Source organism: Moschus berezovskii, chromosome X (assembly GCF_049115385.1).
Source record: "Moschus berezovskii isolate FMDL1 chromosome X, NW_MosBer_1.0, whole genome shotgun sequence".
Taxonomy (NCBI): Eukaryota; Metazoa; Chordata; class Mammalia; order Artiodactyla; family Moschidae; genus Moschus; species Moschus berezovskii.
The window spans coordinates 57,194,089-57,220,655 of record NC_142488.1 but is presented as its reverse complement, the minus strand read 5'-3'; the positions used below and the strand labels follow the sequence as shown (position 1 = coordinate 57,220,655).

Below are 26,567 nucleotides of genomic sequence, written 5' to 3'. Positions count from 1 at the left end.
CTGTGAAACATCCCCCATGCTACTAATTGATGAGGTTGTTTCATGTGCCTGCAATACTGAATATGACTAGACAGTTTCTACAAATGTAATTCATACAGCATACCTGCTTTCTTCTGGGAACCAGAAATTTTCGTAAGAGTACGTAATCAGTCCTTATTTTAAAAAAATATCTGAGTCTTGAACAAGCTTTGCTAGGCAGAAACACTGTGCATTCATTGTTGCATTTACTTGCTGGAAGAAGCTTGTTCTGTGAAACCCCACCCCTTTAGAAGCCCACATCTAGACTCTTTCATACTCCACCTATTACATCTTTTTCCCTTAGAAAAACCCTAAAGAATACACACCAAAAAAAAAAAAAAACTGTTAGAGATGATAAAACAAATTCAACAAAGCTAGAGGGTATAAAATCAACACCCCCCCAAAAAAAAACTTCAGTCCTACTTCTATATGCTAGTAATCAACAATCCAAAAAGGAAAATTTTAAAAATCGTATACAAAAATTAACTCAAAACAGATCAACAGTCTAAACTTAAAAGCTAAAACTGGGAATTCTAGTGGTTAGGAGTCAGAATTTTCACTGCTAGGGCCGGGTTTGATCCCTGGTCAGGGAACTAAGACGCTACAAGCTGTGCAGCTCAGGCAAATAAATAAATAAAAACTAAAACTATAAAACTCTTGTAAGAAAATATAGGAGGAAAGCGTTATGGCATTAGATTTGGCAATGATTTCTTCTTGGATATGATACCAAACCACAAGCAACAAAAGAAAAAATATGTATAAACTAAACTTCATCAAAATTAAAACCCTGCACATCAAAGGACACTATCACAGAGTGAAAAGGCAACCCCATGGATAGAAGAAAATATTTGCAAACCATATTCAGAACATACAAAGAACTCCTACAACCCAACAACAAAAAACAACCCAATTTTTAAAACAAGCAGAGGTGTGAATGGACACTTCTCCAAACAGATATACAAACAGCCAATGAGCATGTGAAATGCTCAACATCTCTAGCCCTTCAGTTCAGTTCAGTCGCTCAGTCATGTCCAACTCTTTGTGACCCCATGAATCACAGCACACCAGGCCTCCTTGTCCATCACCAACTCCCGGAGATTACCCAAACTCATGTCCATCGAGTCGGTGATGCCATCCAGCCATCTCATTCTCTGTCGTCCCTTTCTCCTCCCGCCCCCAATCCCTCCCAGCATCAGACTCTTTTCCAGTGAGTCAACTCGTCGCATGAGGTGGCCAAAGTATTGCAGTTTCAGCTTTAGCATCAGTCCTTCCAATGAACACCCAGGACTAATCTCCTTTAGGATGGACTGGCTGGATCTTCTTGCAGTCCAAGGGACTCTCAAGAGTCTTCTCCAGCACCACAGTTCAAAAGCATCAATTCTTCGGCAATCAGCCCTCTTCACAGTCCAACTCTCACATCCATACGTGACCACTGGAAAAACCATAGCCTTGACTAGATGGACCTTTGCTGGCAAAGTATTATCTCTGCTTTTTAATATGCTATCTAGGTTGGTCATAACTTTCCTTCCAAGGAGTAAGCGTCTTTTAATTTCATGGCTGCAATCAGTATCCACAGTGATTTTGGAGCCCCAAAAAATAAAGTCAGACACTATTTCCCGTTTCCCCGTCTATTTCCCATGAAGTGGTGGGACCAGATGCCATGATCTTTGTTTTCTGAATGTTGAGCTTTAAGCCAACTTTTTCACTCTCCTCTTTCACTTTCATCAAGAGGCTTTTAAGTTCCTCTTCACTTTCTGCCATAAGGGTGGTGTCATCTGCATATCTGAGGTGATTGATATTTCTCCCAGCAATCTTGATTCCAGTTTGTGCTTCTTCCAGCCCAGTGTTCCTCATGATGTACTCTGCACAGAAGTTAAATAAGCAGGGTGACAATATACAACCTTGACATACTCCTTTTCCTATTTGGAACCAGTCTGTTGTTCCATGTCCAGTTCTAACTGTGGCTTCCTGACCTGCATACAAGTTTCTGAAGAGGCAGGTCAGGTGGTCTGGTATGCCCATCTCTTTCAGAATTTTCCACAGTTTATTGTGATCCACACAGTCAAAGGCTTTGGCATAGTCAATAAAGCAGAAATAGATGTTTTTCTGGAACTCTCTTGCTTTTTCCATGATCCAGCGGACGTTGGCAATTTGATCTCTGGTTCCTCTGCCTTTTCTAAAACCAGCTTGAACATCTGGAAGTTCACAGTTCACATATTGCTGAAGTCTGGCTTGGAAAATTTTGAGCATTACTTTACTAGCGTGTGAGATGAGTGCAATTTTGTGGTACTTTGAGCATTCTTTGGCATTGCCTTTTTTTGGAATTGGAATGAAAACTGACCTTTTCCAGTCCTGTGGCCACTGCTGAGTTTTCCAAATTTGCTGGCATATTGAGTGCAGCACTTTCACAGCATCATCTTTCAGGATTTGAAATAGCTCAACTGCAATTCCATCACCTCCACTAGCTTTGTTCGTAATGATGCTTTCTAAGGCCCACTTGACTTCACATTCCAGGATGTCTGGCTCTAGGTGAGTGATCACACTATCGTGATTATCTTGGTTGTGAAGATCTTTTTTGTACAGTTCTTCTGGGTATTCTTGCCACCTATTCTTAATATCTTCTGCTTCTGTTAGGTCCATACCATTTCTGTCCTTTATCGAGCCCATCCCTGCATGAAATGTTCCCTTGGTATTTCTAATTTTCTTGAAGAGATCTCTTGTCTTTCCTATTCTGTTGTTTTCCTCTATTTCTTTGCATTGATCACTGAGGAAGGCTTTCTTATCTCTCCTTGCTATTCTTTGGAACTCTGCATTCAGATGCTTTTATCTTTCCTTAGGGAAGTGTAAATCAAACCCATAGTAAACTAAGACTCGAAAATGTCTAGGGTGACCGTCTTTTTTTTTTTTTAATATTTATTTATTTGGCTGCACCTGGTCTTAGTCGTGGCATGTGAGATCTAGCTTCCTGACCAGGGATCAAACCCAGGCCCCCTGCATTAAGAGTGCAGAGTCTCAGCCACTGGACCATCAAGGAAGTCCCTAGGGTGACTATTTTTTTTAAAAAAGTATTGGAGAGGATACAGTGATATTGGAACCCCTGTGTACTGTAGTGGAAGAGTAAAATATTGCAGCCACTTTGGAAAACAGTTTGGTAGTTCCTCAAAAACTTACCCATATAATTACCTTATCACCCAGCAATTGTACTTATAGGTATATACTCAAAAGAATTGAAAATATGGACTCAAACAGATACTTGCATACAAATGTTCACAGCAACATTATACCACCAGTTGCCAAAAGGTAGAAACAACCCAAGTGTTCCTGAGCTGATGAATGAATAAACAAAATATAGTGTATATATACAATGGGATACTAATCAGCCACAGAAAGAATGAAGTTCATATACCTACTACAACATGGATAAACCTTGAAATTATTATTCTAAGTGAAAAAAATCAGATCAAATATTGTATGAATACACTTATATGAAATCTCTAGAATAGGCAAATTCATTGAGACAGAAAGTAGATGAAAGTTTATCAGAGGTTAGGAGGATGGAGGAATGGGGCATTATTGCTTAATGAGTACAAGGTTTCTGTTTGGGGAAATGAAAACATTTTGGAAATAGTGGTGATAGCCACACAACTTTATAAATGTTACAAATGTTAGTGAATTATACAGCTAAAATAATTAAAATGACAAACTTTATGTTAAACATATTTTACCACAAAAAAGAAAAAAACCACCATGTGGCTTATCAGCTAAATATACAATTTTCTGCAAACATCTATTCACCTATCCCTTCATTCTCCTTCCTTAAACAGTTCTCTGTGATTCAAGCAGATGTTTTCACAAAAGTTTCCTTCTCAATGTAAATCTGAGGCATAAGAATTTGAAGGATCTTTAATGCTAAGTGGTGTTACAGCATCTTTTTGTTAGACAAGGTAGAATCCATTAAATAAATGTTGCCATAGCACCTACTATGTGTTACAACTGTTTTACGGACAGAGACAGCAGCAAACGAAAGACACTCTGGCCTGCACTGGGTCTCTTTCTAACGTATTTTGGAAACTCTCTCCAGGAGACTGATATGCCTGTGACAACTAGCACAGTAAGAGCAGAAAGACCCAAGAGTGTGACAGACCCAGCTCAATTTGCCTCCCCACCTCTGTGATAGTGATGTGTAGAAATGAGAATACTTTTAGGCAACTGCTCCCACCTGAGAAGGCCTAGAACAGCCACTTTGATCATTGTTTGACTATTTTCCCCTGTAACACTGGAAGCCTTCTGTCATACTGTCTTAGTTCAGGCTGCTGTAACAAAGTATCACAGGCTGTGCAGCCTATAAACCAGAGAAATTTCTCTCTCCTAGTCCTGGAGGCTGGAAATCCAAAATCAGGGTAGCGGCATGTTCCGGTCCTGGTGAGACTCCTCTTCCAGGATGCACACTACCAACTTCCTGTTGTACCCTCACAGGATGGACAGTTCTCTGGGGCTTCTTTTTAAGGGCACCAATCCCATTCATGAGGGGCTCCAACTTCAACCTAATTACTTCCTAAAGGCCAAACGTCCCATTGCCATCATCACTTTGGGAGTTAGGATTTCAGCCTAAGATTTTTGAGGAGCACAGACATTCAGTCCATAATGCATAGCAACAGAGTAACACCTGGAATGTGGTCTTTGGAATACAAATGAGCAGGTATCTTGGCTTCACTTGGATTCAAGGGCCCAAGGCCAATCTAGCATAGGAAAGGGGATTCTTCTAAACTGGTCAACCTCACCCCTTGCAGCTGTACACTGGAGTTTGAAGCCAAAGCCCCAGCTAATAACAAAGGGTCGCTTTGCTTTGTTTTATACTCTGGGCATGAATTTCCCTCAAAGACCTCCTGGGAGCAGGTGATCAGGGCAGAATCCAGGTTCCCCTCTATCCTAGCCAAATACATCCTCAACCTATTGATCCCATCCTTCAGCAGATCCCCATTTACCAATCTCAAATGTGTGACCCTAAACAAATGAGGTACCATACCCATACCTAACTTTCAATTTATTCATCTGGCAAAATGGGATCAATAATACAGTCTTCATTACATTTTCTGTGAAGGTTATATGGCTTAAACTATGCAAAATAATATGCTGCTTGACCATGATAGCAGGTACTCAATAAACAGCTGCTATTTTTTACTGCATTTATTTAATTACAAGCAGTGTAGTGAATGTATTTAAAGGATCAAAACAAATATTCTATAGCAGTGAGTTTCAAATTTCAGTATTTAAAATCCCTGTTAATGCATTGAATCACAGATTTCTGGGCCTCATTGAGACACTCTCAATCAGTCTGGGGCCAGATCTGCCATTTTTAACAAGCTCTCCAGGTGATGCTGATAGGTTCATTGAAGCAACTTCATAAAACTCGAGATGAACACCCTGTTCAAACTGGATCACTTGAAAATTTACTTTATCAACAACCAACAAGAAAAATGCATGCAAATCCTACTACATTTCTTTTCGGGATTATGTATGACAAAGTATTAATCAAATACTTCAGCAGAGATTGGCTAACTGCTTTCCAAACCTGTTCCTCTTACTCCAACTAGACTATATCTTCCTGCCTCCCTTCCAGTTCAATGTGGCCTTGTGACCAAATTCTGTCCAACAGAAGCAACAAAGCAATGTGCACCACTTCCAGGTTTAGTATGTAAGTCTTCCCCTTATGATCTTCTTCTCTGTCCTTCTTTCATGGGCTGGAGGGGGAGGATTCCAACAGCCCAAGGGACAAATAAGCCACAAAATGGAAGGCGCCTGATCCCCGAATCAAATCCCTGCACTGGCCCATTACATGAGAAAAAAATGAAGTTAGGCCATGGAAATTTGGGGTTGGTTTATTATAACAGCTAGCATTACCCTAATACAGATATCTACATTGATTAAAATAGAGGGAGCAAGCTTTAACCAAAAGAGAAAAGTCTCCTAACATATATGCCCTTCTAAGTGGAACAGAGGCAGTTTTTCAAAAGATATGTGAACCTGAAAATCAAACCAAAACACTGAAATGAAAAGGAAGTTACAGATTCTCAAGTCATGTAAGCCTAACCATTTCATGAAACCTACTGTTAGAGTTTCACAGTGTCACAAAGAGTTTAATGAGAGTAACAGATGGTTTATCCTCACATGGTAGAAGAGTCAGAGAATCTGGTCTCCTCTTCTTATAAGGGCACTGATCCCATAATGGAGACTCCACCCTCATGACCCCATCTAAATCTAATTTACTCCCAAAGACCCCATCTCCAAAGACCATCATCCTGGGGAATGGGACTTCAACATATGAATTTTTGAGAGGACACAGTTCAGTCACTTATCCTGCCTTTCTGCCTCCCCTGACATAGACAGACTTTTGGAAGAAACCAGGACAACTGTCTTACAGATTGTCCCATGTTTTGGATATGTCTGTTTTCACATGGTATTTTATAACTTATTTCCCTATCCCCTATATTTCCTATCAATTGGAAGATGCCCCTAAAACCTCCATTAGATTCAGATGAAGCATTTGAAGGATGAATACCACACAGGTAAAGCTGTCTGCTTCCTCTTATAACACAACAGGAGGCAAAAAAGGCTCTAAGAAATGCTTTCAGGAAATGTCATTTTTCTAACTTTAAGACACATTTTATTTCCATTTATAACTTTTAAGTAACAAATGCTACCTAATCACATAACTGATCTGTTTCTAATGCATTTTTTGCTATAAAAAAAAAGTTGTTTGCTTTATTTTTTAAATGTTTCGATTGTAAAAGTAATGGTCAGTGTTATAGAAAGTTCAGGCCATTCAGAAGAGTATAAAAGGAAAAGTAACATCTCCCTTTCCTCCCTTCCAACAACTGATTCCACTGTCAAAGTTTGTGCCTCTTTCCAAAGATGCACACATGTCATATGTAAATGTATATGCATCATGTTTATGTATTTATATCACAGAACTTTAAAAAATAAATGAAATGCTATACATACTGCTTTGTGCCTTGTTTTTTCCACAACGCTAAGTGAGTTGCCTTAAAAGGACATCTCAAAACACCTTTTTCCCAACTGCACAGTATTCCTTAGTGGGAATGTGCTGTAGTTTAACCAGTTCCTTCTTAATGAGTACTGCAACTTGTTCCTGCTGTAATGAATATTGCCATCTATATAATGTAACACGCTGCTGCTGCTGCTAAGTTGCTTCAGTTGTGTCCGACTTTGTGCAACCCTATAGACGGCAGCCCACCAGGCTCCACCGTCCTTGGGATTCTCCAGGCAAGAACACTGGAGTGGGTTGCCATTTCCTTCTCCAGTGCATGAACGTGAAAAGTGAAAGTGAAGTCGCTCAGTCCTGTCCGACTCTTAGCGACCCCATGGACTGCAGCCTACCAGGCTCCTCTGTCCATGGGATTTTCCAGGCAAGAGTAATGGAGTGGGTTGCCATTGCCTTCTCCAATGTAACACGCTAATGAGATTATTTCTGAAAAATAAAGCCCAAGAATGAAGACTGCCAGATAAAAGAGTAGAACAGCTACCTTATAAACTCTTTTCTAAGTATTAACAAATTGCCCACAAAAAATTACAATGTATACCTATGGCTGATTCATGTTGATATTTGACAGAAAACAACAAAATTCTGCAAAGCAATTATCCTTCAATTAAAAAATAAATAAATTTTTTTTAAAAAGAAAATGACAGTTCTCATCACTCCCACTAACTGTATCCTAATGCCATTTAAAATTACAGCAGGACTCTACCCAAGTAGCAATGCTGGCCAAAGAATCCCAAGTCTAAATTGAAAATGAGAACTAATATCTACCAAGTAAGTAGCAAACACACTGCACTTGACCTTTACAATATCACAATAACAAAAATTCTGTGAGGTGAGTGACACTGTCTCCATTTTTGAAAAAAGGAAACTAAGGTTCAGAGAGCTTGCCTAGTGTTACACAGCTTTACAAGTAAGGCTAGCATTTGAACCCAGGGCATCTGGTACCAAACTGAGACTATACAGAGCTTCCCCAAACTACGGCCAAAGTGAAAGGTTCTTTTAAAAGAGGGAGGGCTCCCAATTAACCAGGAAGAGGGTGGTTCTGAAATGTTTGCTCACAGGCTCAAATGTTAATTTCACACTACTGCAAAAAGCCATAATTTCCCCTTTCAGACTTTGCCTATGAACCCTCCCTCAGCCTGTGCTTAGCAATCCAGCACCAGCAAAACAACAACGAACCCACAGTCCAAGGAACCTGGAAGGTTCTGACCAACACATACTTGAAAAGTTGATAGGTGTGGAGGAGAGGCAAGCGAGAAGCAGGTGGTAGGCTAGCATGACGAAGTTAGATATTTTGGACCCATATCAGCTGTCACAAAAACATTATGGGGAAAGTGGAACTACTGTACACACGAGAGAGAACCACAATTAACTGACACAGTCTGTTTATGCCACCTTTCCCTCCTCAAACACTTGCTATTTCTGCTGCACAGACACGAGGGGCTTGGTAACTTTAGGATGGCACTTAATCACGTACAGAGCCAGACAGCTGGGAGCGACTGGTGCCAGGCGAGGACCTTACCCACTGCCTTGCAGCCCTCATCACAGGGTCTGGCGGGGGTGGGGGCGGTTGCCTTCAAGGTCCCTGGAGAGTCGAGTCTATGGTCACCTTCCCTGGTAGCTGCCTGGACCAGTGGTCAGGGAAGAGGAGTGTTTCTAACTGTCCCTTGGTGGGTGGTGGAATTCCTTCCCATTTAAGTGTTAGGTATTCATAGTGTGTCTCTTACAATCCTTAGGTCCTTTGGGACCACACTCCTAAAGTACATCAACTCTTTGGAGACAATAAGATAAAAGGAGAGAGGAAAAAGAGGGAAAACCTCCCCCCTTTCCCAGTTATGTCTCCATTCCAGATCCAGGGCTCTGAAAGTTCCACGGGTACATACAGCCAACAACTGAAAAGTCACAGAAAATTAATAACAATTTGTTTTAAATAGGGAGTAATGGGCATCAAACTGGATGATTTGAGGAGTATCTTAAAATGCCACAAGAATGCCACAGAATGGAAGCATGGACATGCTATTAGGTGATTCCACTTCCAAAGTTCAAAAAAAAAGCTCAAAAGTATATAAAGTGATGTTTTCCCTCCCACCCCTATGTTCCACCTACCTTGTTCCTCCCATACAAGGAAACCAACGGTGTTAGGCTATTGCATGTCCTCCTAGAGATATTTGATGACTATACCAGCAAATACACATATTATCACAATTTATTTTAATATATTACTATATATCAATACATTGTTTATATATATATATATATACAATTTATTTTAAATATTAAAGCCTTTCCTCTCAAAGTACCACTTAAGTATTTTTTAAAGTGCCAGGAATTAGATTTTTTTCACTTCAAGGTAAAAGTTTTGAAATTCACAGTTGAACTCTTTCACTCATGAAAACCTACCAACATTTAAAAGCTAAATTAGTTATCTCCATAAATTAACTTGGGCACCCAGTACAAAGCAGATACTTAACAAATGTTTCCTTAGATCTTTTTGCCCTTTATTACTCAGAGGACACTCACTTCCTCTACTGATACCAAGAAATGAAATCTGATGTCTTTCTACTGAGAAAGAGAAGTTCTGAAATCTGCACTGCATTCACTTAAGTATTCAAAGATTTTCATATTGAATTTTTTAAAATCAGAATTCCTATCCCTTAAGTATATACTGAATAGTTAGCTAATCAAATGACATCAGAATTCAGATTTGGGGCTGGGAAGGGAGGCGGAACTTAAAACAGAAGACTAAACATCTCTTAGAGAAAAGAAATATTTTCTCTCAGTTATAGGCAATCCACATCAAAATATTAATATTTGGCAGAACCTAGGACATCACACATTGACAAAAAAATTTCTGACTGCATTTCAAAGTAACACTAAAAGCCAAAGACACAAGAAAATTACAGGGAATTCTATGAGAGGATGTTGCCTTTTCTGAACATCATCAATTAAACCAGATTTCAGTAACACAAAGTGAAACAGTACACTGGTAGCACAATCCCAATGACTAAAAGAGTGAGATGAGTTTAAAAAGTACATATCCACAAAGGAAAATTCTACTGTTGTTTTCAAGACTTAAGTTAAAGGTGACTGAGCTCCTAAGAACATTGAGTACTCCTCAGAAAATATATTCTTACATATCATTTTCCATGCACTTGGAGCATATATTTATGAGCCCGTCCAATCTGCCTTCTAAAAGTATTTCACACTGTATTTTAATGAATTGGATCTAGGGGCTATAACATAAAAATATTTTTATGGCTAAAGGCAATGCTCATTTGCTCAGAGTTAACCACCTGAGATGACATGTTTCAACTCCCCACTCTGCTATCAGCTCAGGAAACCTTCGAGCTTACCTGCTTTAGCCTGGGCATCAGTCATTTGTCACAGATTGACACAAACCACAAAGCTCAAGAATGGCCAGGTTTTTCATTCACATCTGTGATTTGCAATAACCAAACTCAGTTTTAGACCTGGTCCTGCTTCAATTCAAGACCTGTTTAGGTCAGGTCTCTCTAAAAACTAGAGGGCTCCCGGAGAGCACTTCATAACCTTGGTGACCATGAGCCAGGGCTGTCAACAATCAAGCACCATGAAAGTAAGGCCCAGGGCCAAGGTAACTGTCACACTAAAGATTAACGTTTTCACTTTCCATTCTCTATCACAGAATCCTGAATGGAAATTGAGTGGAGAGATCCCTCCAGTATAACTGATAAAGTCAAATGTTTCCTACTGGGAAGAGTCATTAAGTGGACTCATCCATTTCACATGAGGATGCCAACCTGGGCCTTTACTCCATTGAATTAAATTCAAAAGGAGAATGCTTGGTTCCCGTTTGAAGTCATGTCATAGTGGGCAGGTGTGAGGGTGGAGGGGGTGGCATGGCAGGGGAAGAGGGATGATTCAGATTGCGGCTGACATCCATGCAGTGACGCCAAGATGTGTGCTGACCCTTGTGCATGTAATACACCATGTGCCATTAAACTCAGAAAAGCATGATGGCATAGTCCATCTTTCACAACAAAAGAAGGCTGACTCCAGAATTAAAGCCACTACTTTTCCTCTTCATACACCCTTAAACGTATCTTCAAAGCAGCGTCCTTGTTAAAATCGGAAGAATGCAAAAGCTCCTCTTCTCTTAAAGAAAGCATAGTGGGTATAACTTCCCACTTGGACACAAGGGTGGGAGGCGTGCCCATCTTTCCGACTAGGACCGCCATGGCGGTACATCACCGTAGGTCTTGGACCACGCTCACCTTTCACAGTGCTTCAAGCTCCGACTTTATTCACAAGACATCCGGGAACACAGATGTCAGAACCGGGCGCCCACCCAGGCTGACCACTGGTGTGGCATCCACCAAAACCCGTCAGCCCCTACCCAAGTCGAGGAAGTCTCAGCCCTTACCCACCCTCACGGTGGACTGCCTCCTGGGGCGGAGCGATCCCTAGGAGGTCACCCCTCCCGCCCCGGCACACACATCCCGTGGAGCTGAACTGGGGCTGGGGGCGGGGGCGTGAAGGGTGGGGTGCGAAGCTGAAACAGAACCGACTGGACTGAACCAGACCACCCCGGTGCCTTTCATTTCCCCGGTTCCCCTGGAAGAAACGTCGAAATGAGGTGGAGTTCATTTTCACGGTAATAGGGAGCCCGAAAATGCAGACAGTTGACCTTGGGAGCCGAGACCGTCTCAGCGGGAAACGGAAAAGAAACGAAACACGTCGGCAAGTGAAGGGGGAGAACAAGGCTCTGCGGGGCGGGGAGGGGGTGGGGGGAAGCGCAGCAGCCTGAGCGCCCGAGGGGAGTAGGGGACGGTGGGCGAGGGTGCGGGCTGTGCTCACCGTAGATCATGGCCAGCCCGGTCTCGTGCAGGAAGCGTACCCGGCGGTGCTTGAAGAGCCAGATGGTGAGGATGGTGAGCGTGAGCAGCAGGATGAAGGTGAGCAGGCTCACGCTGTCCTGCCGGTGGCTCTCCTCTGCCTCCTTCTCCGTGGCGAGCTCCTCCATGGCGCTGCTGTCCTCAGCCGCCGCCCCGGAGGAGGAGGCCGCGGCCGCCCCGCGCAGCCCCCGACCCAGCAGCAGCGGGAGCAGCGGCAGCAGCAGCAGCCGCGGTGGCAGCGCCCGGGCCGCCCGCCCCGGGCCGAGGCGCGCCGCGTCACCAGGCTCCATGGCCCCAGCGCCGCCCGCACCTCCTGCACGCTGGGGCCGGCAGCCCGCGCCGTCGGCAGCTTCCCCTGGCGCCACCGACCTGCCCGAGTAGCCGCGGCCGCTGCAGCTCCTCCTCCAGCGCGCGCGGGGCCGAGACCGGGGCCGCGCCGGGAGGCGCGCTGGGGGAGGGGCGCGCGCAGTGCGCAGGATCCCCAAGCACCGCCCCCCGCCCGCGTACCTGTCCGGCCCCCAGCCGCGCCGCGTCCCCCGCCCTCACCCCGTCCCGCCGCCCTTCCCCCCCAAGCGAGGTCGCCTGTCGCCCTCTAGCCCCCGGCCGGGCCGCGGGCCCCTCTCCTCACTGCGCTCCTCCCTCGGTCCCGGCGTACCTGGCCAGGCCATCTGGGCTCGCGGGGCCGCTTTCTGGGCACTCGCCGCCGCGCTTCGTAAATGGGACGCCAGAGGTCGCCCGTGCCTGGCAAGAGCATCTTGGATGTGCGGTCTCGATTGCTGTGTCTCGGGCCACTCGAAGTGTTTGATCCCAGGCCAGTGTGTAGCCGCTCTGGGTCTAGTAAAAGTGGCGGTTCTGGAGGAGCCCAGGAACCTTGAAGCCACGGTACCCCCGAACACCTCTCTTCCCGCATCTCTCAGAGTGACTTCCAGCATTCTGGGCTTCCCAGAATCCGTCAGGCTTCATTCAAACAAACCTCTGCTTTAGCCTGACCCAAAGTGAGAACCGATAAGGGGTTAAAATGAGGGAGCAGTGTTAAAAATAGCACCTTCATCACTTGGCAAGTAGAGGAACTTCTTTTTCTGCACTGTGGAACTAATCCTCAGGGAAGCGGATTGAACCAGAAGGAACTGGACACTTGCCTTTCTGGGCAGATGAGCAGCAGGTGGTTCAGTCAGTTCAGTGGCTCAGTCATGTCCGAATCTTAGCAACCCCAGGGACTGCAGCACACCAGACCTTCGGTCCATCACCAACTCCGGGAGCTCGTTCAAACATGTCCATCAAGTCAGTGATGCCATCCAACCAGCTCATCCTCTGTTACCCGCTTCTCCTTCTGCCTTTAATCTTTCCCAGCATCAGGGTCTTTTCCAGTGAGTCAGTTCTTGGCATCAGGTGGCCGAAGTATTGGAGTTTCAGCTTCAGCATCAGTCCTTCCAATGAATATTCAGGACTGATTTCCTTGAGGATTGACTGGTTGGATCTCCTTGCTGTTCAAGGGACTCTCAAGAGTCTTCTCCAACACCACAGTTCAAAAGCATGAATTCTTTGCCTCTCAGCCTTCATTATGGTCCAATTCTCACATCCATATGTGACTACTGGAAAAAACCATAGCTTTGACTATGGACCTTTGTTGCCAAAGTAATGTCTCTGCTTTTTAATATGCTGTCTAGGTTGATCATAGCTTTTCTTCCAAGGAGCAAGTGTCTTTTAATTTCATGGCTTCAGTCATCATCTGCAGTGATTTTGGAGCCCAAGAAAATAAAGTCGGTCACTGTTTCCATTGTTTCCCCATCTATTTGCCATGAAATAATGAGACTGGATGCCTTGATCTTCGTTTTTTTGAATGTTGAGTTTTAAGTCAGTTTTTTCACTCTCCTCTTTCACTTTCATCAAAAGGCTCTTTAGTTCCTCTTCGCTTTCTGCCATAAGGGTGGTGTCATCTGCATATCTGCTGCTGCTGCTGCTGCTGAGTCACTTCAGTCGTGTCCGACTCTGTGTGACCCCATAGACGGAAGCCCACCAGGCTCCCCCGTCCCTGGGATTCTCCAGGCAAGAACACTGGAGTGGGTTGCCATTTCCTTCTCCAATGTGTGAAAGTGAAGTCGCTCAGTCGTGTCCGACACTTAGCGACCCCACGGACTGCAGCCTACCAGGCTCCTCCATCCATGGGATTTGCTAGGCAAGAGTACTGGAGTGGCTTGCCATTGCCTTCTCCGCTGCATATCTGAGGTTATTGATATTTCTCCCAGCAATCTTGATTCCAGCTTGTGTTTCATCCATTTCGAATGATGTACTCTGCATATAAGTTAGGAGAAGGCAATGGCAAGCCACTCCAGTACTCTTGCCTAGAAAATCCCATGGATGGAGGAGCCTAGTAGGCTGCAGTCCGTGGGGTTGCTAAGGGTCGGACACGACTAAGCGACTTCACTTTCACTTTTCACTTTCACACGTTGGAGAAGGAAATGGCAACCCACTCCAGTGTTCTTGCCTGGAGAATCCCAGGGACGGGAGCCTGGTGGGCTTCTGTCTGTGGGGTCACACAGAGTTGGACACGACTGAAGTGACTTAGCAGCAGCAGCAGCATATAAGTTAAATAAGCAAGGTGACAATATATGAGGCAGAATTACCCTGGTGGCCCTTTTATGTTGACCTCCTGATAGCCCAGGGAGTTTTTGATGATTCTTAAGACCAGGCCCAGCTCCGTCAAAGAAAAGTTCATAAAGCGGACTCTGGATGATAAAGCCTCTCAGAACAAATCCTCAGGAAATAGAATTTTTCAATCCACCTTATTCCCCTGGTCAGGGAAGGAAGAGAGATGGAATTAATGAATCACTGAATTCCCAGTGTCTAGCTCTGTGCTCACAAGTGTTTGCTGAAGCACTCTGAAATTTGTACCAACTTCCTGTATTTTTTCTCCCAGAGGAGTTTCCATTTTTACGAGGATTTATCGAAGAAAGCAAAGCTTAACTAAAAAGAGTAATAAGGGTAGAGATGGCATCAGGTAGGAAAGATATTTGGAGCACTGCAGATTTCCTGATTCCCCTTCAGGTCCCTTCTGCTAAGCCTGTTTAATACCTTCTTTGCAGCAAGAGAATCTCTTAATCTAGATTTTAGCTAACATGTTTCCATATTCCTCCAGCCTGTCACACAACCTCTACAAAGTCCATATACCTTGTAGTTTCGTGGAAGTTCCCAGTGAAATTGCAAACACTCAAGAAAGTTAACCAATGGGAAAACTTGATCTAATTTCTAGAGACTCACTAAAATCCATTTTGCTGAAAATTGGCCATACTGATCCTAAAATCTGATATTCAACCTCATAGATTCCCAAAAGTCAAGGAAAGAGCTTCTCTCTGTAATTCACACTGAGAACAACTTAGGATCTACCTTAAAAGTACAGATTTCATAGTATTTACAATAGACTGTATTGTCTAAAAGTGCCAGAAACCATGTTTCCAATCTCACATATTTTTCCAGAACCTTTCCACACCCCCATTAGGAGATGGCATCTATGTTCACTCCTTGAATATTGGTAGACCCTTACAACCACTTCAAAGAACAGAAGTTTGCAACTTGGAAATTTAGGTCATAGAAGGCAGTCTGGTTCCTGCCTGGCTCACTCTTACACTCTTGCTCTCCACTCACTTTGGAGCCCTGAGCTTCCATGTAAGAAATCTGGACCATAATGAGATATCACCACCTGTCAGAATGGCTATTATCAAAAAGGCAAGAATAACAAATGCTGCCGAAGATGTGGAGAAAAGGGAACCTTTGTACACTGTTAGTGGGGCTGTAAATTCCACTGTTTCTATATAGTGTTGAAGCCACTATGGAAAACAGTATGGAGAGTCCTCAAAAAACTAAAAATAGGATTATCATATGATCCAGCAATCCCACTTCTGGGTGTATATTCAAAGAAATTGAGATCAGGTCTTGTCAAGATACCTGCAGCCCCATGTTCATTGCAGCATTACTCACAATGCAAAAATATGGAAACAACCTAAGTAGCAACAGATGAATGGATAAAGAAGATGTGATATATATATATATATATATATATATATATGTAATATTCCATGGGGTATATATATATACACCATGTTATTCAGCCATGAGAAAGAAGGAAATCCTGCCATTTGCAACAACATGGATGAAACTTGAGGGCATTATGCTAAGTGAAATAAGTCAAGAGAAAAGCAAATACTGTATGATCTTACTTATATGTAGAATCTGCTGCTGCTGCTGCTGCTAAGTCACTTCAGTCGTGTCCGACTCTGGGTGACCCCATAGACGGAAGCCCACCAGGCTCCCCCTTCCCTGGGATTCTCCAGGCAAGAACACTGGAGTGGGTTGCCATTTCCTTCTCCAATGTGTGAAAGTGAAAAGTGAAAGTGAAGTTGCTCAGTCGTGTCCAACCCCTAGCGACCCCACGGACTGCAGCTTACCAGGCTCCTCCATCCATGGGATTCTCTAGGCAAGAGTACTGGAGTGGCTTGCCATTGCCTTCTCCATATGTAGAATCTAAAAAAGCCAAATTGATAGAGACAGAGTAGAGTGCTGGTTACCAGGGACTGGGGACATGGAAGAGATGGAGAGATGTTGGTCAGAGAGCATAAACTTCCAGTTATAAGATGAACAATTTCTGAGAATCTAATGTGCAGCATGGTGATCATAGATAATAATACTATACTATATACTTGAAAGTTGCTAACAGAGTAGACCTTAAATGTTTCACCACAAAAAAGAAGGGGTAATTATGTGACAGGATGGAGATATTAGCTAGCTACAGTGGTGATCATATTGCAATGTGATATTGCATATCAAATCAACATGTCATATTCCTTAAACTTACACAGTGTTATATATCAATCATATCTCAATAAAGCTGGAATTTTTTTTTAAAGAAATCTTATCTATCTTGATGTTTTCATTCTGGAGAAACCATGGAGAGACCACATAGAAGTAGAGATGAATACAACCGAAGCCCTAGCTTTTTGAGTGTTCCCAGACCAAATGCCACACACATGAATGAGTGAGCCTTCAGATTATTTTATCCTCAGCCACCATTTTACTATAAATATATGAGAGGCCCTCCCCAAGGAAGACTCATCTAGCTAAGCCTAATAAATGCTTTAATCTATAATAACAGCATGATTTGTGTTATCTTAAGCTACTAAGTTTGAAGGTGATTTCTTCCACAGCAATAGATAACCAGGGACTTCCCTGGTAGTCCAGTGGTTAAGACTCCATGCTTCTACTGCAGGGGGTTCAGGTTTGACCCCTGTTTGGGAACTGAGATCCTACATGTTGCGTGGTGCGAGCCAAGAAAAAAAAAAGTATTAACCAGGAGAGTATTTATAGTATAAAGTGGTTGCCTCAGGTAGAGTATGAAAAGATTAGTACCAACTATTCACAAATATACATCAAAGAAAACACTTCATTATCTATACATATTTATATATGAAAACCCCTTGTACACCCCTGTATACAAGGGGTATGATTATACAAGGGTTCTGATTCCAGTTAGCACAGAATAATCACACTCAACCCATTATCTCCCACTGAGTGAAACTATAAGACCTGAACAGAATGTGTGGAGCAGCTATTCAAGAACTGTTTAAAAATATATATTGTACCAAGCAAGCTGAGGAAAAATACCAGAATTCAAAGTGAAATGATTGATAGTGAGTTTACCATTTTTTCCCTCCAGTAGCCACAGACTGTACTGAAAGCAACCCAAAACACATTAGGGGGCACACTGGAAAGAGCAGGAAATACATCTCCTAATATTCAGAGAAAATAGGGAAGTATACCAAGTTGTTTCTCCATTCTCTCACACCCTATCCAACAGACAATCCCCTTACAACAGCTGAATCAACCATGACGATGGAAGCAGGAGTGCTTTCAAGTGCCTAAAGTGGCAGGGAAGTGGGTATCTTTCCTGATTGGAGTATCTGTGGCCCCAAGACAGTGGGGGCAACCCCAAATTTATATATATTTTCTCTCTTTGCCCTCCTACTCCTTGGGTAAATTTGCAGAAAGTGAAGAGCAGAGAGAAGTAAATAAAGACTCATATTTTTTACCAAAGAATTGAAAAGGGGAACTCCAAGGTACTGCAGAGTACCAGGGATTGTGGAGAGGGAGATGCTCAGAAAAACCACCCTATCCCATTGTTTTATGAGCTCCTAGATTCGCCCCAGGAGAAGGCAATGGTACCCCACTCCAGTACTCTTGCCTGGAAAATCCCATGAACAGAGGACCCTGGTAGGCTGCCGTCTATGGGGTCACACAGAGTCGGACACGACTGAAGTGACTTAGCAGCAGCAGCAGAATGAAGGTGAGTGAGTAAATTTGAAGATAGATCAATAGAAATTATCCAACTTGAACAACAGAGAGGAAATTCTGAGAAATACATTAATATGTTGTTCATTCACTAAGTCTTGTCTGACTCTTTGCAACCCCATGGACTGCAGCATGCCAGGCTTCCCTGTCCTTCATTATCTCGCAGAGTTTGCTAAAACTCATGTCCATTGAGTTGGTGAGGCCATCCAACCAACTCATCCTCTGTCACCCCCTTCTCCTCCTGCTCTCAATCTTTCCCAGCGTCAGGGTCTTTTCCAGTGAGTCAGCTCTTCAGATCAGGTGGCCAAAGTATTGGGGGTCTTCAGCTTCAGCATCAGTCCTTCCAATGAATATTTAGGGTTAGTTTCCTTTAGGATTGACTGGTTTGATCTCCTTGCTGTCCAAGGGACTTCATAAAGACCTGTAGGATAATAACAAAAGGTCTAACATTCCTGTGCTTGGAGTCCCAGGACAGGAGAAAGAGTGTGACACAGGAAAGAAAGTACGTGAGCATATAATAACTGAAAACATTCCAAAGTTAGCAAAAGAAATAAACCTACAGATTCAAGCACTTAAACAAACTGCAAAAGGACAAACTCAAAAGAATCAATGTCCACACGTATTATATTTAAACTATTGAAAAGAAAGACAAAGAATATATTCATATATTTAAAGCAGATATTTATAAATGTATTTTATATATATATAAATTTATATTTATTTAAATGTAAATATTTATACATTACATTTAGAATAATGACAATTCAAATGACTATGATAGTCCCTTGGACTGCAAGGAGATCAAACCAGTCAATCCTAAAGGAAATCAGTCCTGAATATTCACTGGTAGGACTGATGCTAAAGCTGAAGCTGCAATACTTTGGCCACCTGATGCCAAGAACTGACTCATTGGAAAAGATCCTAATGCTAGGAAAGATTGAAAGCAGGAGGAGAAGGGGACTACAGAGGATGTAGTCCTCTGTAGGTTGGTGACATCACCAACCATCCTACTGCTTGGGTAAAGTTGCAGAAAGTGAACAGCAGAGAGAAGTAAATAAAAACTCAGATTTTTTTGCCAAAGAATTGAAAAGGGGAACTCCAAGGTACTGCAGAGTACCAGGGATTGGTACATGGTACCAATGTACATGGTACATGTCGATGGACATGAGTTGAGCAAGCTCCAGGAGTTAGCGATGTACAGGGAAGCCTGCCATACTACAGTCCATGGGGTTGCAAAGAGTCGGGCATGACTTAGCAAATGAACTATACTGAACTGATGGATTTCTCATCAGAAACTAACATGATCATAAAGAAATGTACAACATTTTTAAAGTGCTGAAAGAACCATCTACCCCAAATAATATATCCAGCAAAACTAGCCTTCAGGAATACAATGAAATAAAGACAGTCTCTGAAGAAGGAAAACTGAGAAAATCCACTGCCAGCCAACCTGCTATAAAAAGATGGTTAAGAGAAGCTCTTCTTCTCCTTAAAATAGGCTCATTCATTTGAAACAAAAAGGATAACATGATCTAATGGGATTTTTAATGTATGTAGATGTAATACACAAACAGTTATAGCATAAAGGAGTGGGAGGATAACATACTATATGTTAGTATCGTTTATATATTCCACTTGAATTGGTAAAATATTGATTCTGGGTAGGTTGTAAAAACATAAGTATGTATGTTGTATCCCCTAGAATATACAGAGAGATAAAAAATTTGTAAAACACAATATATGGACTAAATGGAATACTAAAAAGTGTTCAAAGAAACCCAAAAAGTGGCAGGAAAGGGGAAACGGAGGGGGAAAAAACCAGAAAGAACAAAAGAAAACAAATAATAAAAGGGCAGACCTAAATCCAAACATATCAATAACTATATTAAATGTAAATGGTCTAAACAAATCAATTAAGAGTGTCATAATCATTATGACAAAATAGGTAAAAAACCAGGACCCTAAAATAAGTACCTAGAAATCACTTCAAGCACAGAAGCCAGCAAAGAGCAGCCTTGGAGCAGAACTGGGACCCGAGGAAGGGCTATTGGTATACCCAAGAAGGCACAATCGTGCAGAAGCAAACGCTTGAGAAAACCTGGAGGATGGAAGCCAGAAGAGCATCAAATATGACGTGATGAAAGCCAGCACCAGGCTGCCCAAGAAGCTAGCACTGTTGAAGACCCTCACCAAGAAGGCAGCAACTTGCTCCTCCACCAAGACACCTTCCTAAGAATGCTGCCCCAAAAGAAGCCATCACCGCAGCCCCCTCCTCTTTGCTCAGACCTGTGCAAATAATGCCATAGGGAGGAAGGGCCTTGTTCTGCAGAGCCTTGAGTTGCACCTTGAACTTTAATGGGGGCCTGGCCCATGAGCAGGTGATCAGTAGGTCCAAAGTACACTAGTTAGCTCCCCAGGGTGCCGACGACCCCACACAGGCCAAGGCCAGGAGGATGCCTTCAGCCACTTTCCACGTCCACCCTCCTTCTCCCCACATCCTGTCCACTGGTTTAACCCAGGGCAATAAACCTGACTTTGTCATTCAAAAAAAAAAAAAAAAAGAACAAGGAAGAAATTCACTTCAAATACCCCAGCATAGGTAGCTTTAAAGTAAAAGGATGGAAACATATATAACATGTAAACATGAATAATAGCTGGGATGGCTTTATTAGTATCAGACTTAGACTTCTCAGCAAAGAAAATTGCTAGGAATGAAAAAGAACATTCCTTGATAATAACTGATCTATCCACCAAGAAGACATTGCAATCTGTATTAGTTTTCCATTTCTGTGTAACAAATTACCGACAAACTGAGTGGCTTAAAACAACACACATCTGTTACCTCACAGTTTCCATAGGTCAGAAGTCAGGGCATAGCTTAATTATGTTCTCTCTGCTTCAGGTGTCTGCATCTAGGTCTCAGCTAAGGATGCAGTCTCATCAGAAGCTTAACTAGGGGAAAATCCATTTCCAAACTCACCTGGATTTGGGGAAGAATTCATTTCCTTGCAGCAGTATGACTGACTAGATTAACTAGGGCCCTGGATTTTTGTTGACTGCCCATTGGAAGCCACCATCAAACATAAGAAGCCATATGCAGTTCCTAGAGGCTAACTGAGGCTCCTGATCATGTGGGTTTCCTCAACATGGCTTCTTACTTCATCAACCCAATAAAGATAATCTCTCACTCCAGTTTGCTAGGATGGAATGTTATGGGAGTGACGTTTCATCGTCTTTGCTATGTATCATAACAATCAACAGAGTGACGATCTATAACCCTCACCATATTCTACCCATTAGAAGCAAGTCCCAGGTCCTGCCTCTCCTCAGTGGGAGGGTATTACACAAAGACATGAACATCAAGAGGTGAGTTCATTTGGATGCACCTTCTTAGGAACTGCCTACCACACAGTTTCTAGCAATGTGTGCATCAAATACCACCGCTTTTAAACACTTGAGGCAAAACATGACAGAACTGAAAGGAGAAATAAACACATCCACAATTACAGTTGGGAGTGTCAATACTCCTGTCTGTGTACAGATAGAACCAATAGACAGAAAATCAGCAAAGATATAGTATATCTGAACACTACCATCAACCAATTGGCTGTAATTGACATTTATAAAATGCTCCACCCAACAATAGCAGAATACACATTGTCTTTAAATACACATGGAATAAATTGATGGCAAAAGGAGAAGAGGGTGGCAGAGGATAACATGGTTAGATAGCAACACCAACTCAATGAACATGAATTTTGAGCAAACTCTGGGAGATAGTGAAGGACAGGGAAGCCTGGTGTGCTGCAGTCCATAGGGTTGCAAAGAGTCTGACACAATTTAGTGACTGAGCACATAGAATAAAAGTCTGCAACCAATTTCATTGGGTTAAATTCAGCAGGACAGTTTCCTTTTGGAGGCTCAAGTGGAGAATCAGTTCCCTTGCCTCGTCCACCTAATGGAGCTGTATTACCTGCCTTTCCTCCATCTTCAAAATCAGCAGTATAGCATCTTGCTTCCGTTGCCACATCTCCTACTTACTCCTTTGACCTTCTTGCCTCCCTTTCTTAAGGACTCTTTCAAGTACTTTTTCTGAGCCCACTCAGATAATCCAAATAATCTTCCCATCTCTAGGTCTTTAACTTGATCACGTTTGCAAGGTCCCTTTTGCCAGTAAGGTAACATAGTTACAGGTTCTGGGAACTAGGACATAGATAGAGGAGGCCATAATTCAGCATACCACATAAACTTGTTGAAGAAATTGAACTCGTAAAAAACATTCCAAAGAAGAATTTTACAGACCCAGGTGAGTTCACTGGTAAACTCCATTTTTAAGAAGAAACAATACTAGTACTATACAATCCCTCATAGAGAATATGAGAGGAGTGAACACTTCTTACTTTATGAGGCTAACATTACCCTGATACCAAAACTGATAGACAGTTCAAGAAAAGAAAACTACAGACCACTATCTCTCATGAACTTAGACATAAAACTCCTCAACAAAGTATTAGGGAATTGAATCTAACAACAAAAAGATTCTAACATTGTAATCAAGTGGTGCTTTTCCTGGTATTGCAAGGCTGGTTTAACACAATGAAATCTACCATAATAACTAAAGAAAAACCACATGATTATATTGGTGCAGAGAAAGTATTTGACAAAATTGTTGATTTGTCCATTCATGATAGTAACTTTCGGCAAAACAGAAATAAGAGGGAACTTCCTCAACTTGATAAAGACCATATATAAAAACAAAACAAAAAACCCCCCACTATAACTAACAACATTCTTAATGTTAAAAACTGAATTATTTCCCCCTAAGATGAGGAAAAGACCCTGATGCTGGGAAAGATTGAAGGCAGGAGGAGAAGGGGACAACAGAGATGAGATGGTTGGCTGGCATAACTGACTCAATGGACATGAGTTTGAGCAAACTCCAGGACATAGTGAAGGACAGAAGAGCCTGGCATGCTGCAGTCCATGAGGTCGCAAAGAGTCAGACATGACTGAGTGACTGAACAACAAAGATGAGGAAAGGTCTTCCCAGGTGGCGCTAGTGGTAAAGAACCCACCTGCCAATGCAGGAGACTAAGAGACATGGATTCAATCCCTGGGTTGGGAAGATCCACTGGAGAAGGGAATGGCTCCAGTATTCTTGCCTGGACAATCCCATGGACAGAGAAGTCTGGCGGGCTACATTCCATAGGGTCGCAAAAAGTCAGATACCACTGAGGTAACTTAGCATGCTTGCACGCAGACAAGAGGAGGAAAGAGGCAGGAAGGTACACTGTAACCATACCTTTTTAACAGTGGGTTGAAACTCTTAGTGTAATAAGGCAGAAAAAAATAATAAAAGACATACAGATATTGCAAAAATCACAATATATAAATTTAAATAGAATACTGAGAAAACAGAGGAACAAAAAAACCCAGAAAGAACAAAATGAAAAGGAAGTGGATACAAAGGAGTTCTCAAAGGTTATTAGAAAATTTCTCCTATTCACAGATGACATGATCGTCCACTTTGAAGATCCCAAGGAATCCATAAAAGCTTGGAACTATTATTATATACTAGTCACGTGCAATTTGAGATGAAATATTTTAAAATATATCATTCACAACAGTAGAAAATAAAAGAAAATATTTCAGCATAAATTTAACAAAACATGTTCAAGATCTATATGCTAAAAACTATGAAACACTGATGAAAGTAATCAAAGAATCTCTAAATAAATGGAAAAACATACCATGTTCATGTATCACAAGACTAAAGTTGGCAAAGATGTTAATATCTCCAAATTTATATGCAGATTTAGTGCAATTCAAGCCAACATCTATACAGAAATTATTGTAAATATAGACAACGGAAATCTAAAATTAATAGGAATATCAAAGTGGGACTTCCCTGGTGGTACAGTAGTTAAGACCCTCTGCTTCTACTGCAGGCGCTATGGGTTCAATCCCTGGTCACAAGCCTCACAGTGCAGCCAAAAAGAATGAAAAAGAAGACTTATTATAAAGGTACTAGTATAAAGGTACTAGTAGTAAGGCATACGGAGAAGGCAATGGCAAGCCACTCCAGTACTATTGCCTAGAAAATCCCATGGATGGAGGAGCCTGGTAGGCTGCAGTCCATGGGGTCGCTAAGGGTCGGACATGACTGAGCGACTTCACTTTCACTTTTCACTTTCACACATTGGAGAAGGAAATGGCAACCCACTCCAGTGTTCTTGCCTGGAGAATCCCAGGGACGGGGGAGCCTGGTGGGCTTCCGTCTATGGGGTCACACAGAATCGGACACGACTGAAGTGACTTAGCAGCAGCAGCAGCAGTAAGGCATAAAGCAATCCAGGCAAGGTATTATTGGTAAAAGGAATAGATATATGGATGAGTGGAATAGATAGAATCCAGAAATAAGATCTATACACAAATATGAGTAATTGATTTTTGACAAAAGTACATAAGCAATTCAGTGGGAAAAAATACTTTCTTTTCAACAAATGGTTTGAAACAACTGGATATCCATATATAAAAAATGAACTCAATTTAAAAAGGGGTGAAAGACTTCAACAGATACTTCACAAAATAGGATGTGTAGATGACAATAATGACATAAAAAGATGTTTAACAGCATTAGCCATTAATGAAAGGAAAATTAAAGCCATGAGCGACCTGTTAGAATGGCTTAAATCAATAAAGCTGACAATACCAAGTAAAGGTGAGAGTGCAAAGTACCTAGAACTCTTGAACACAACCATTCAGGAAAACAGTTCGGCAGTTCCTTGTAAAATTAACATATATTTGCCCATAAGAGCAAGCAATCTCACTACCAGGAGCATATCCAAGAATGAAACTTATGTTCATAAGAACCCTGTATATATTGTTAATCACAGCTTTATTTGTAACACCCCCCAAACCAGAAACAACCCAAGAGTCCTTCAATGGGTGAGTAAACTCTAGTACATCACAAAATGGAATACTACTCAACAATAAAAATGACTAAACAATTGATATACCTAATAACCTGAATGAATCTCAGAGGCTTTATGATGAGTGGCAGTCTCAGAGCTTGCATACTATATGAATCTACTTTTGTGACATTCTCTTTTTTCCTCAGCTTTATTGAGAAACAATTGACACATCACACTGTATAAGCTGAGGTGTGCAATATGGTGATTTGATACATTTATAAATTTAAAAAAATTATCATCACAGTATTAGTTACCACTTCCATCCCATCACATAGTTTTTAGGGCAGTTTTGAAAAGATAAAACTTTAGTTATGGAGAATGGACCAGTAGTTTCCAGGAGTTAGCAGGAGAGGAAGAGTGAAGGGATAGTACAAGGGAGGACTTGGGGATGACGGAACTGTTCTGTATCCTGATCATGGTAGTGGTTATATGAATCTGTACATGTGTTAAATTCATACAAGTGCATACTAAAAAATGCATTTTGCTGTGTGTTATTTCAAATAATTCCTCCCTGTTGTGTGTTAACAAACTCTTTCGTTACCCTTGAACATTCTCCAATTTTATGTTAGCTTAAGGAGGTGGTTCAAGCCTCAAGAAATCCCCTAAACATTTCACAATATAAGTCAAACCTTTATGCTGTACACGTGAAACTCAGTAATATATGTCAATTAGATCTCAGTGAAAGTGGAAGAAATTCTAAAATAAAATAAAAACCATTATTTGAAGAAAAAAAAATCCCCTAGAGATGTGTCCTAAGTTCAGCTACCCTGAAATGTGGCAGGATGTGACAGGAAAAGAAACCTGAGCCCTTAAGTCCAGGCACTTCTGCAGGTTACTATGAAGTCTGAGGACATAAATCATCATGGTGAGGGGCCTGTTTTCTAGAATTGGAAATTAAGTATCCAAAATTAACTCTCTGGTGCATGCATGCTAAGTCACTTTAGTTGTTTCCAACTCTTTCCAACCCTGTGGACTGTAGCCCAACAGGTTCCTGTGTCCAAGGGATTCTCCAGGCAAGAATACTGGAGTAGGTTGCCATTTCCTACTCCAGGGGAATCTTTCCCACCCAGGGATCTAACCTGTATCTCTTAAGTCTCCTGCATTGGCAGGTGGGTTCTTTACCAATAGCACCACATGGGAAACCCTAACTCCCTTGTAGGTTTTCACAAATAAGCTGCGGAGTTACTAACTTACTCAAAATTTAATTTTAAAAAATCACTTTGAGTATTTTCAACAGAGGAAATTTTCTGCAGGTAATTGGTGATACAACAGATAGAAAAGCTGGGAATGTGATATACCCCA

General features: G+C 42.0%; 1 protein-coding gene across 3 annotated transcripts in view; it reads right to left on the bottom strand.

Moving 5' to 3' along the window:
* Positions 1–13,088, bottom strand: part of SLC9A7 (solute carrier family 9 member A7) — a 171,656-nt gene extending 158,568 nt beyond the window's left edge. For all 3 annotated transcript variants that reach the window (XM_055437916.2, XM_088834144.1, XM_088834143.1), the window contains exon 1: positions 11,915–13,088. In XM_055437916.2, coding sequence (XP_055293891.1) covers positions 11,915–12,242 — 328 coding nt within the window. In that variant the 5' untranslated portion in view covers positions 12,243–13,088. The remainder of the gene's footprint in view (positions 1–11,914) is intronic.
* Between the last annotated feature and the right edge of the window lie 13,479 nt (positions 13,089–26,567).